The 14401-nt window shown below is 39.9% G+C and overlaps 1 protein-coding gene across 1 annotated transcript in view; it reads left to right on the top strand.

The window, feature by feature from the left end:
- The window catches only part of AMPD1 (adenosine monophosphate deaminase 1), a 116954-nt gene that overhangs the window by 100443 nt on the left and 2110 nt on the right, over nucleotides 1-14401 (top strand). Inside the window, exons 12-14 of the mRNA XM_075335615.1 lie at nucleotides 10088-10208; nucleotides 10740-10913; nucleotides 13285-13395. Of these exons, the coding sequence (XP_075191730.1) occupies nucleotides 10088-10208; nucleotides 10740-10913; nucleotides 13285-13395 (406 nt within the window). The remainder of the gene's footprint in view (nucleotides 1-10087; nucleotides 10209-10739; nucleotides 10914-13284; nucleotides 13396-14401) is intronic.

Raw genomic sequence — 14401 nt, 5'->3', positions numbered from 1 at the left:
CCCCAAAGCTCCTCCCCAGCTTTGCCGCACAAACTGCATTTTAAACTTAACCCTTTAATGACTCTATGGCTTAGCATCCCTCCTAGTCATGCTGCCCTCCCTTGAGCCCCTTTAGGGCAGCAGTCCGGGCTATTCCTGTTTAATTGGGACAGATAATTCGATTTGGGCTGCCCTAATCACGGTCTGGGCAGCATGAATCAACTGAAGGTTCCCTTTAATGGTTTGGCCAAACTTAAGTGAAATATTATATGCCAAAAAATACTATGAAGTGTTAAAGGGGTTGTCTGGCCTTGGGGTACGCTTTGTGACGGCAGAATTATGAATCTTCACAGTGCGCAGTGTACTCACTGTCAGGATTCTATAGTACTGGCGCTCATGTGACTGCAAGTATGCTACTTGCATACTCCCAGGCACATTCCAACATTTATTATTATTGAGTGAGGCTGCGCACGTCTACTGGTCAAATGACTGCATATATGCCAATTGCATACTTGTGGTCATGGGCTCGTTAGCTCTCATTGCTATAACCACAGAAACCAGACAGCAGGCACATTGCGTGCTGTGAGGATTCGCAAGTCTGCCTTCAAGGGTGTGCTTTGAGATCTGAAAAGATTTTTGTGTTTAACGCTTTATTATCTAATAGTATTTTCTTGCTGTAGTGTACGTACGTACGTACATCCATACGTATATAGATACATGCATACGTACATATGTACATACGCATGTACAGTACATACATACACATATGTACATACAGCTTGCACTGAAATCAATTCCACCCTAATGCTAAATTTACACTCTGTGATCTGCATCCATGTATAAATAAGTTAAGGGTGGAACTTTTCTTTAAGTCTTGGTTTTCCGCCTCCTTGCAATGAATCCTGGCAGCAGTCCAGTGACAAGTAGAAGTCTCTGGGAACCCTCTTTGGTGGTTTAGACATGATGGAATATAGCACACTTATGATACCTTGTTTTCATAATACCAGCAATTTATTTGGAGCTATAAAGAAATATTATTCATATTTATAAACTTTTAAGTTGGGCTCTACAATAAAAGCAGGTAAACTATACCCATGAATGTAACTGTTTTTTTCATAAATCAGTATTTAAAACTTTGTAATACTTCATATATGCAGAAAATGGCATCTTCTTCACCTTTCTGCAGCCTGTAGTTCCCATTCCTTACCCCTGTCTACAGGGCCTTTAATAAACCTATTCAGCTTCTGATGTATTTGTCTAGTGTGAAACAGTAAATAGAAGACAGGGAGGAGCAGACATAATGGCAGTATCGCTTCCTCAGTGTGTTTATGGGAAGGCATGCTGTGAGAGGGGAGAGGGAGCAGCAGAGGGAATATCTAAAGCTGGGTTCACACATAGCGACAGCGACAACGACGTCGCTGTTACGTCACCATTTTCTGTGACATAACAGCGACCTTGTAAGTCGCTGTTATGATCGCTGCTTAGCTGTCAAACACAGCAGAAATAGCAGCGATCATAACGACGCTGTGCTACATGTGCAGAGAGCAGGGAGCCGCGCTTAGCGCTGGATCCCTGCTCTCCTTGCTACAGTATACATCGGGTTAATTACCCGATGTGTACTGCAGCTACATGTGCACAGAGCAGGGAGCCGCGCACACTGCTTAGCGCTTGCTCCCTGCTCTCCTAGCTACAGTACACATCGGATTAATTACCCGATGTGTATTGCAGCTACATGTGCAGAGAGCAGGAGCCGGCACTGGCAGCGAGAGCGGCGGACGCTGGTAACGAAGGTAAATATCGGGTAATACTCACAGCAAGTTGGGCAGTAGTGTGTACATCGCCCAGGCCAAAAGCTAATGCTCTACCAGGATACAGCTAAACCCCCACTAATGTGGAAGCGTCACAGGTGCAGGAGAAGCAGATCACACACACACTTCCATGGAATGGAGGGGAGGCGAATGCTAGATGATAAAACTGCACACAAGTGGCTTGCATAGAGTGCTGTTCACATGCAGATGACACAGTCACAAACCCGCAGCCTATTAGGTGACGCCCTTCTATTAGATCAGGCGGGCTGCCAAGCCGTACCCCACTGTGTATCATGCACGGACAGACACTCTACAATGCAAGGCCCAACAGAAAGGGGCCTGGCTGTATCCTGTACAAACAAAAAAAAATATGAGGTTTTTGTTGGTATTTATGGCCATAAAACGTAAGCCTACACCCTCGTCACGGGACCTCATGTCTGTAGGTCCCTACACTAAATATAAAAATAGCAAAAAAAGAGGACAATGTCCTCCAAAAATTAAGTATTACTCACAGCAAGTTGGGCTGTAGTGTGTACATCGCCCAGGCCAAAAGCTAATGCTCTACCAGGATACAGCTAAACCCCCACTAATGTGGAAGCGTCACAGGTGCAGGAGAAGCAGATCACACACACACCTCCATGGAATGGAGGGGAGGCGAATGCTAGATGATAAAACTGCACACAAGTGGCTTGCATAGAGCGCTGTTCACATGCAGATGACACAGTCACAAACCCGCAGCCTATTAGGTGACGCCCTTCTATTAGATCAGGTGGGCTGCCAAGCCGTACCCCACTGTGTATCATGCACGGACAGACACTCTACAATGCAAGGCCCAACAGAAAGGTAGAGCATTAGCTTTTGGCCTGGGCGATGTACACACTACAGCCCAACTTGCTGTGAGTAATACTTAATTTTTGGAGGACATTGTCCTCTTTTTTTGCTATTTTTATATTTAGTGTAGGGACCTACAGACATGAGGTCCCGTGACGAGGGTGTAGGCTTACGTTTTATGGCCATAAATACCAACAAAAACCTCATATTTTTTTTTGTTTGTACAGGATACAGCCAGGCCCCTTTCTGTTGGGCCTTGCATTGTAGAGTGTCTGTCCGTGCATGATACACAGTGGGGTACGGCTTGGCAGCCCGCCTGATCTAATAGAAGGGCGTCACCTAATAGGCTGCGGGTTTGTGACTGTGTCATCTGCATGTGAACAGCGCTCTATGCAAGCCACTTGTGTGCAGTTTTATCATCTAGCATTCGCCTCCCCTCCATTCCATGGAGGTGTGTGTGTGATCTGCTTCTCCTGCACCTGTGACGCTTCCACATTAGTGGGGGTTTAGCTGTATCCTGGTAGAGCATTAGCTTTTGGCCTGGGCGATGTACACACTACAGCCCAACTTGCTGTGAGTAATACTTAATTTTTGGAGGACATTGTCCTCTTTTTTTGCTATTTTTATATTTAGTGTAGGGACCTACAGACATGAGGTCCCTTGACGAGGGTGTAGGCTTACGTTTTATGGCCATAAATACCAACAAAAACCTCATATTTTTTTTTGTTTGTACAGGATACAGCCAGGCCCCTTTCTGTTGGGCCTTGCATTGTAGAGTGTCTGTCCGTGCATGATACACAGTGGGGTACGGCTTGGCAGCCCTCCTGATCTAATAGAAGGGCGTCACCTAATAGGCTGCGGGTTTGTGACTGTGTCATCTGCATGTGAACAGCGCTCTATGCAAGCCACTTGTGTGCAGTTTTATCATCTAGCATTCGCCTCCCCTCCATTCCATGGAGGTGTGTGTGTGATCTGCTTCTCCTGCACCTGTGACGCTTCCACATTAGTGGGGGTTTAGCTGTATCCTGGTAGAGCATTAGCTTTTGGCCTGGGCGATGTACACACTACAGCCCAACTTGCTGTGAGTAATACTTAATTTTTGGAGGACATTGTCCTCTTTTTTTGCTATTTTTATAAATATCGGGTAACCAAGGAAAGGTCTTCCCTTGGTTACCCGATGTTTACCCTGGTTACAGCTTACCGCAGCTGCCAGACGCCGGCTCCTGCTCGCTTCATTTCGTCGCTCTCTCGCTGTCACACACAGCGATGTGTGCATCACAGCGGGAGAGCGATGACCAAAAAATGAAGCTGGACATTCAGCAACGACCGGCGACCTCACAGCAGGGGCCAGGTCGTTGCTGAATGTCACACACAGCGACAGCGACGGGACATCGCTGCAACGTCACAGAAAATGGTGACGTAGCAGTGACGTCGTTGTCGTTGTCGCTGTGTGTGACACCACCTTAAGTCAGAGTACAACTCAGACAACACCCCAAGAAGAACCCCCCCCCAACATGCAGCAAGAAATATGCATTTATGTACAGCGGCAGAAAAAAGATCCAACATGTGCAGGTAGACACAGGTTTTGTGGCCTCTTCATAGGAGTGATTTGATATCTCTAGTTATTAAAGGGAATCTGTTACCCTTTTGCTTTTTTTAGTTATTAATATGAGCATAACTAAATGCACAGGCGCGAGATTTCTGGCTGCGCACCTGACGTCACAGAGATACCAGAAAAGAGAAGGGGATGAGGAATCCTGTGTAATGGAGACCGGAGGCCAGCTTATCTTCCGGGCAGCACATGCCCCATAGCCCAGAAGACAGACAATATAAAAGAGGATTTTGCCAAATGACCCATCATCCAGGAGGTATACAGGTATGGCTAATTTCACATTTATGCCACCTGTATGCCCATATTAGTAACTAAAATAACTAAATAGGGTGACAGATTCCCTTTAAACGTTAGCATCATATCACCATGCATAATAAGAAAAATTGAAACTCTTTATGTTGTTAAAACTTGTTTCTTGTTAATATTATGGCAGGTAAACCTGGTTTATGCATCATTATGTCCATATGTCTTGTTTTCTGTCTTCAGGAGCTCACCACTTCCCTGCTTAATGGTGGATGGTGCGCTCCTGAAAACTGACAGTTAGGACTGGTAGGATGGTTGTGCGGCAGGCCCGACTGTGCACGCTCACATGCGGCAAGCACAGGTAACATTGAAGGAGTGCAGGTGAACTGAAGCTTGTGGGATCCAGTGATCAGGCCCGTTTTAAAACAACACATTTCAGACTTTATAGCAAACAGCTAATTGTATAAACACCTGACCTCTGATAGACTGCAGTGGTGGTCGGTAGCCTAGGCAATGATCTGTAAATTGTCCCATTGTCCACTGCTTTTGAGAATGGAGAGGATTTTGAATTGCAAAGTTGCTTGTTTTTACAAGCACTTTGAAAGTTTACCCATTTAATAGGATTGGACAACTGTTTTAAGTGCAGTGTGAATATGGCCTTATGTACTGCATATCACTATAAGGCTATGAAAGAAAAAGAAATCATGGTTTGGCCATTATGTCGACGACTTGGTCTTTGTCTGGTCGGGAGACATGACGGCCGTGCCTCACGTTTTGGAGTTTTTGAACCAAAATGATATAAATTTAAGTTTTACCTATAGTCATGGAGGCCTACAAGTTCCTTTTCTGGATATTACACTCACGGGTGATCCTTGTACGAAATCAGTCAATTCTTGTCTTTATAGGTAAGAAACCGCAGGTAATACTTTACTCCTTGCCTCAAGTAACCATTCTCCGTCACACAATCAATGCAATACCACATGGAGAATTCATGCGGACAAGACGCTTATGTTCTAGTGATGCTAGCTTTGATAGGGAGAGTTTAATAATAAAAAAAATGATTAAAAGAGGTTACTGTACTACTGCCCTAAATCACACATGCAATATCGTATGTAGTCGTTCTAGACAGAATGCACTTTATAATAATCACCAACTTCCCAGGGGTCATTCTGACAAAAATCAGAGATTAATTTTCTCTACAGCTTATAGTGTTCATTTTCAGCAAATAAAGGCAATAATTCTCAAATATTTGCCTGTTGTTAATCAGGATGATATCCTGGGAAAGGTATTAAAAAATGGTTGCGTGTGTTGCAAGATGAGGTTGATCCTTGGGAAACATACTTTCCCCCAGCCTTTTTTTCCACAGTAAACCGACAACAACATTGGTTGCAAGTGAAAGGTTTTCATAGGTGTGGGGGATCTAGATGTAATGATGTCTTTTTACCCAAAATAGAAAAACTGTGATTTCACTTCCTTCTAAGACGCATACGATAAAATCTTTCATCAATTGTGATACAGATCATGCAATTTATTGTATTGAATGTGCAACATATGAATTGCGTTATGTCGGATATACTTCTCGTAAAATAAAAAAACGTGTGGCTGAACACATTGCAAATATCAGTAATGGCAATGCTTCATACTCAGGAGCTGCCAAACACTTTATACAGTCATATGAAAAAGTTTGGGCACCCCTATTAATGTTAACCTTTTTTCTTTATAACAATTTGGGTTTTTGCAACAGCTATTTCAGTTTCATATATCTAATAACTGATGGACTGAGTAATATTTCTGTATTGAAATGAGGTTTATTGTACTAACAGAAAATGTGCAATCCGCATTTAAACAAAATTTGACCAGTGCAAAAGTATGGGCAACCTTATCAATTTCTTGATTTGAACACTCCTAACTACTTTTTACTGACTTACTAAAGCACTAAATTGGTTTTGTAACCTCATTGAGCTTTGAACTTCATAGGCAGGTGTATCCAACCATGAGAAAAGGTATTTAAGGTGGCCACTTGCTAGTTGTTCTCCTATTTGAATCTCCTATGAAGAGTGGCATCATGGGATCCTCAAAACAACTCTCAAATGATCTGAAAACAAAGATTATTCAACATAGTTGTTCAGGGGAAGGATACAAAAAGTTGTCTCAGAGATTTAAACTGTCAGTTTCCACTGTGAGGAACATAGTAAGGAAATGGAAGAACACAGGTACAGTTCTTGTTAAGCCCAGAAGTGGCAGGCCAAGAAAAATATCAGAAAGGCAGAGAAGAAGAATGGTGAGAACTGTCAAGGACAATCCACACACCACCTCCAAAGAACTGCAGCTTCATCTTGCTGCAGATGGTGTCAATGTGCATCGGTCAACAATACAGCGCACGTTGCACAAGGAGAAGCTGTATGGGAGAGTGATGCAAAAGAAGCCGTTTCTGCAAGCTCGCCACAAACAGAGTCGCCTGAGGTATGCAAAAGCACATTTGGACAAGCCAGTTACATTTTGGCGGAAGGTCCTGTGGACTGATGAAACAAAGATTGAGTTGTTTGGTCATACAAAAAGGCGTTATGCATGGAGGCAAAAAACACAGCATTCCAAGAAAAGCACTTGCTACCCACAGTAAAATTTGGTGGAGGTTCCATCATGCTTTGGGGCTGCGTGGCCAATGCCGGCATCGGGAATCTTGTTAAAGTTGAGGGTCGCATGGATTCAACTCAGTATCAGCAGATTCTTGACAATAATGTGCAAGAATCAGTGACGAAGTTGAAGTTACGCAGGGGATGGATATTTCAGCAAGACAATCATCCAAAACACCGCTCCAAATCTACTCAGGCATTCATGCAGAGGAACAATTACAATGTTCTGGAATGGCCATCCCAGTCCCCTGACCTGAATATCATTGAACATCTGTGGGATGATTTGAAGCGTGCTGTCCATGCTCGGCGACCATCAAACTTAACTGAACTGGAATTGTTTTGTAAACAGGAATGGTCAAATATACCTTCATCCAGGATCCAGGAACTCATTAAAAGCTACAGGAAGCGACTAGAGGCTGTTATTTATGCAAAAGGAGGCTCTACAAAATATTAATGTCACTTTTATGTTGAGGTGCCCATACTTTTGCACCGGTCAAATTTTGTTTAAATGTGGATTGCACATTTTCTGTTAGTACAATAAACCTCATTTCAATCCAGAAATATTACTCAGTCCATCAGTTATTAGATATATGAAACTGAAATAGCTGTTGCAAAAACCCAAATTTTCATAAAGAAAAAAGGTTAACATTAATAGGGGTGCCCAAACTTTTTCATATGACTGTATAATGAGATTAAATATGACCTGCTCTATTTCGTTGTTGAAATATTATTAATGGTACTTTACATGAGATACTCTCTACTACGGCGTTTCACAATCCCTTCCCCCTTCCTTTTGTCCAATCCTACTTCTTTGCTTTTAGTGTGTGATTTTAATCATGTGTTACTTATTGTCTCTAACTATATTATTGATCTCTGCCTATAAATGTCTAGAGCTTGCTAAAAATGTTAGCCTATGATTAAGGACGCTCTTTTGAGTCGGAAACGCGTCACGGTCTTCTAAATATGGATGGACTTTTTTAATAATATGTGACAAAGAATGAAATTAGTTTACGTTGGATGTGCCGATATCTTTTCCTTCTATTTAAATCATGGATAGGCATTATTCATTCTACTTCTCTCTTTGTCTGCATAATATACTGTAATACAACAATTATATTTTTGGCTATAGCTACATTGATTTTAGAAGGAAGCCAACCCTCTACACTAATTGTATAATATGCATAAAGCTAACCCAGCTAATTGGCAGCTGTTTTATCCAGACTCTCCTTTCTCCTGACCCACATTAGATGCTATTATAGCTTTTGTTCTACCCTTTTCAACTCCAGTCCAATATTCCTTAATGCATTCACGTGATCCAATGATTGCCAACTGCTTCTACACATTCCAATCCACCCTATGGGAAAATTACTATTTAGCAATAATAGCAGATTTAGCTTGACGTCCTTATTACCTTCACCATGTCAATATTACAGATCTCACTGTATATAATAGACTTGTAAGGAGATGATTAGGAAGATTTATTCTCCTGTAAACTACTAATAATTACTAGGTTATATTGAAAATACAGACTAGATACATGTAGGTAATAGGGCAACATTTATATGACAATTGACTTGTAATCCCAGGAATTATCATAAAACCATACTGGTTGGGGAACACATATTCTACAAGCTCATGATGATCAAAAAGTTACTTTAGGAAGAAAAGATTATTTATATTTCACATACCTTTTGATTTGACCCTTGGAAGAAGATAAACCAATAGATCTATTAAAAGCATTGTGTTAGTGGACAGATCAAAAGGATCACCCTAACATATACACTTCATTTTTTAATGGCCTTCAGTTCGATCTCATGTCTTCTAAAAAGATTGATCTTGTGCAAGCCTAGATAGGTCCACCAGGGTCTTCTCTCTGCCTTTATCTTGATAGTATCAAGCCATAGGGTTGCCGGTCTTCCTCTTTGCCTTGTTCCTTCTATTTTTCTGACCATACTCTTTATGGCTGTGTATATTGGATGAAATTCACCAATGCCAGTCTATGGGTACAGTAAAAGAAACGGACAAAATGCCGACCATCCGTATGCTGTCCAATTTTTATGCACACATCTCAAAGCTGAAAAAAGCTAATAAAAAATATAGATAGGTTAGATGATAGGAAGATATTAGAATAGATAAATATCTTGCAAATTTCTAATTTAACAACCCCCTACATATTATAAACTTGCACCCTTTAGTGCCCTTCATGTGGCACTAAAGGCTTGTTTAACCTAATAAATAAATCATTTTAAAAAAAGACATGGGGTCACCCCTATTTTTGGTAACCAGCAAAGCTAAAGCAGACAGATGGAGACTGATATCAGGATGAGAAGAGCCATGGTTATTGGGCCCTTTCCAGCCTAAAAATATCAGCCAACAGCCTCCCCAGAATTGGCACATCACCAATTCTGGCTTTTCGCCTTGACACTTCCCAATTACTCTGGTACGTTGGCAATCAGGGTAATAGTAGTTGGGTTGATGTTAGCTGTGAATTGTCCAAAAACACAGCTAACATCAAGCCCTGGTGTTAGTAATTGTGAGGTGTCTATCAGACACCCCATTACTAACCCAGTAAGTAAAGAGAAATAAAATAATACAAAAATAGTTTATTTTAAAAAACTCCAGTTGATATTTTCCCTAGTTCACCAATTTATTAAAAAAAAAAAAACCCATGTAGGTCTGACGTAGTCCAGGGAATCTGACATGAAAACCTGAAAAACATAAAAAAAGACAACTAAAAACAAGAGCAAAGTTATGTGATTATGCACCAATATTTTAGCAAGTTCAAGAGTGCTCTAGCCATCTGTAAGACGTTTAGCAATTTTTGACTTTTCAGAGTCAGATTAATCTCTTTTGGCCCATTTTGTTTGAGGAAAACAATCTGCCTAATAATTCTGCACATCTTAAAAATAATAATAAAGAAGTGAGTTTATTTGAGGGGGACATATAGTAATAAATGTATAATAGATTTTGTTTTATTCCAGGGAGAGGGGAATGAACACTTTCCTGTTCCGCCCTCACTGTGGTGAAGCTGGCGCCATCACTCATTTATTAGCAGCGTTCATGACGGCTGACAATATTTCTCATGGATTGAACTTGAAAAAGGTAAAATTTTACTTTTCACGTAGGTGTTTTTAGAAAAGAATGTGCCTTATATGCACAATTTTTGTTTTTTCCATATGAAAAATGTATTATGACAGGCAGCATGTATTTATCAAAATTAGTTGTGAGAAAAAGGTAAACTAAGATGAATTTTGGTTCGGCTGCCACAAGTGGGGATCACTTTATTTTTCATATAATTATTATATTAATATTATTATTATTAATATTATTATTATAATTATTGTTTTACTATTAAGGGGGTATTCAAATAATAACAATTTATCACCTGTCCATCGGTTGTGGTCCAAAAGCTGAGACCCCCACTAATCACCAGAACAGTGTTCCCACGCGCCCTGCTTACATTGACTTGTAGTTGTGCACGCGCTCTACTGCTTTATTAAATGTTGATAGGGCTGATGGAGATTGCTGACCCCTGTACCCTGTTTTCTCCATCAGACCCACACAAAGTTAAATTAGTGATTACTCTTTGGTTGCTCTTTTTTTTGTAAAATGTGTAAAACCTTTGTTTTATAGAGTCCTGTGCTGCAATACTTGTACTTTTTGGCAAAAATCCCTATTGCCATGTCACCATTGAGTAACAACAGTCTGTTTCTGGAATATGCCAAGAACCCATTGTTGGATTTCCACGAAAAAGGTCTGGTCATATCCTTGTCTACAGATGACCCCATGCAGTTCCATTACACTAAGGTAACAACATGCTAAATATATATTTATTTTTATATATATATATGTATATATATATATATATATATATATATATATATATATATATATATATAAATCCTGTTATTTTTCTGGTCACCTAGACATATGATGACTTATTTTTTTGTGGGACGAGTTGTACTTTTGAATGACACCATTCATTCTACCAGATAGTGTACTGAAATTGTAGAAAAATATCCAAATACGGAGAAATTGTGCCCCCCCCATCCACAATTTTGACATGGTTTTTTGGGAATCGTTTTTACGGTATACTTTTTTTGGTAAAAATGACCTCACAATAAGATTCTCCTCATAAGCAGAATACCAAACATTTTTTCATTTTTATTTTAGTGCTGAAAAAAAATCTGAATTTTGCAAAAATAAATAAATAAATAAATAATGCGGTTTTGTTGACATTTTCCAAGACCCATAATGTTTTCATTTTTTTGTCAATGCAGCTGTGTGATGGCTTATTTTTGCGGGGTGAGACGATTTGTTATTGACGCTATTTTTGGGTTAGATATGATGTTTTGATTGCTTATTACAGCATTTTTTATGGTATTGCAGTGTCCAAAAAAACGTAATTTTGGCGTTCTTGATTTTTTTAGGTTTACAGTGTTTACCGATTGGGTTAATTATTTTTATATTTTGATAAATCTTTTCTGATACCACAGGTGTATTTTTTTATTATCTTTATTTTTAATGGGGCAAAAGAGGAGTGATTTTAACTTTTATTTTTTAATATAAAACATTTTTTTCAGTCTTCACTGTTTTCAATAGTATTTTTAAAGGACTTGAATCTGTGATTGTCTGATCACTCGTACTGTATAGAGCAATGCTTAGCCTTGTTATATATAGTAAAAATCACAGTCTCTACGCACGATTGTTAGTGGCAGGTCCTGGCTGTAACACACAGCCATTACCTACCGAGTATGGAGCGAGCTCATCCCATCAGCCCACTCCATACACCGGCTTCTGACTTGCGCTGTACATGTACCATTGTCTTAATTTTACATTTTTTTTTCTTCAAAAATTAATAGTACACGTAAACATAAGTAACTTTGTAATATAACGTATTAGAGAAATTCACTTCCTTCTCCTCCTGGACTGGTTTTTCACACTCAAATTTTTCAATTAACAGGAAAAATCTGTCTTTAGTGAATACTGATTTTCCCTTTACTTAGATGAGATGACAATTGGTGCTCATAGAGTTTATGGAGAACTATAACTGTTGTTTCAGGAGAACTTGCAGCAGAATATCTGTGTCTGCCTGTAGCTCCTCTTATGTCACAAAACAATTTCCAACTGCCATCTCCTATCTCAGTAATATGATAGTCTGCACTGTATATACCTCTACTACACTGAATTAAACATTACCTATCTTCAAGGAAAGTAAGAATTGTGGCCTATATGAGACACAAGGAAAATTAGAATATTATTTTTTAAACTAGAAACTGTTCACACAGAGAAAATATGACATCCTGCTCTTTTAGCTCTCTGATGCTAAATAGTGATTGCAGTTGCCGCAAAAAAGACATCATAGAGAAATACAGAACCATTTTGCTGTGAATTCATCTCTGGGGTGAGATAGTAGAAGACCTACTGGTAGCAGGAACAGGCTAAGCCTATGTATGTCACCCTGCCTCTCCATGGTGCTGCACTAGCCGCTTACTGCTCCTTCCCTATCCATAGACTTATGTGCAGCATATAACAGGATTCCTCTGTGAAGCTGAAAATTAGTCTCATATCTGCCTGTCTCAAGACTGAACTATATAGCACATAAAGTGTGAATAATATTCAGTCCATAAGAAAAGGGAAAGGAGATTCTGAAAAAGCAGGCATTTTTTTTTCTAATAAAATATATTACACAACTTTTTATTTTTTCTTGTATTATGAAAGGTTTGTTAAAATGTCAGTAACAAAACCTGTTCTACTCCTTTATTGCTTTATATTCCTCATTAATTCATGGTTAACCAAATATCCTAATTTACTTGCTGTTACCATCAGGCCTGAACTACTGTAGTGTCACTGTCTGTTCTGAAGCCTCATTTAAGAAATACATGACATATACACACCCCACTAGTGTATCAAATGTAATAATAATATAATACTGTAATATTTATTCACTTATATAGCGCTATTAATTCCACAGCTCTTTACACACATCTAACTCACGTGTTGAGATCCCGTGGTGCGCTTTGGCTCTGATAAAGTGGGTTAAGACCATTTGATCATCTTCAAAAAATAATCTGACCATACATGTTGGATAGTTGTTTTTTGGATAACTTTGCTTACATAAGTGTACATGTTCATATCAGTGCCTCGTCTGACTATGAACTGATCTTGTTGGTAACAGGAGCCGCTCATGGAAGAATATGCCATTGCGGCACAGGTTTTCAAGCTCAGCACCTGTGACATGTGTGAGATTGCAAGGAGCAGTGTTTTGCAGTGTGGATTGTCTGATGAGGTAAGTACCTTTCTTCCAACAGGATATATTTACTCATTATACTACTTGTGTACTCTGTGCCATATTCCCTAACACCTAGCAACAGACTAACTCCTAAATAGAAAAGCAATGGGAAAAGATATTCAAGTGGCATGATGTGGAGAGATAGACCGAGAGATAAGAGTTTAGTGCTGGGGGTCCAACCTCCGAGACCTCCTAGTAATGAAGGAACCATAGTGTTGCTTCAGTGCTGCATCCAATACATTGAAGCCCCAAGGAACTGCTACCGGCCCTATTCACTTGCTGCAGTTAGTGACCAGGAAGACCCCTGGGTAGAAGAAAAGTTATGGTGGTGACTTAATAGGGTCAGCGGGGTCCCTCAGTAATTATTAATTGATAGCCTCTCTCTACCATATGCCATTGCTTACTGAGAAGGAAATACTACTTTGTCTTCAAGCATTTGAGCAGACTCAACAAAACCTAGTATAATCGTCTTAGTTGTTGGTATGTGGAATTATGGGATGTCCAGTTTGATTGAGTAGAAATGGATTACAATACTACACAAAACCTGTAGACAAGTGTGTTACTGTATTTTGGTAACGAAGCAGCCATGTTTTTCTAATTCCATACTAACTGTTTAAAGCAAAACGTAATTACGAACAGTTATTGCTGACACACTTAACAGGTACTTAAAGGCAACCTGCCTTGTAAAAGAATACTACTAAGATATGCTGTTAATCTGCAGGTTAATAGTGTTCTAAAGCTGCCCACCGAGAGCCTTGCTACTGGTAGGAAATTAACTTTAGTTAGATAGCCTCAAGCTTTCAGTCATAGAGGAGGGCTGGCCAAGTTCAGTCACCGCTCAGTGATTAGTGACCGGGTCTTGTAACCGCACCTGCAGCACTGATTGACAGCTGGCTCCAGTGTTAAGCAAGGTGTCAGTCATTTTACAACCACCGCTCAATATGTACTAAGCAGTGACTGAACCAGTGCCGGTCCACCTGTATGACTGAAAGTCTGAGGCTGT

Source organism: Anomaloglossus baeobatrachus, chromosome 2 (assembly GCF_048569485.1).
Source record: "Anomaloglossus baeobatrachus isolate aAnoBae1 chromosome 2, aAnoBae1.hap1, whole genome shotgun sequence".
Classification (NCBI taxonomy): Eukaryota; Metazoa; Chordata; class Amphibia; order Anura; family Aromobatidae; genus Anomaloglossus; species Anomaloglossus baeobatrachus.
This window is presented reverse-complemented; position numbering and strand designations above follow the sequence as displayed.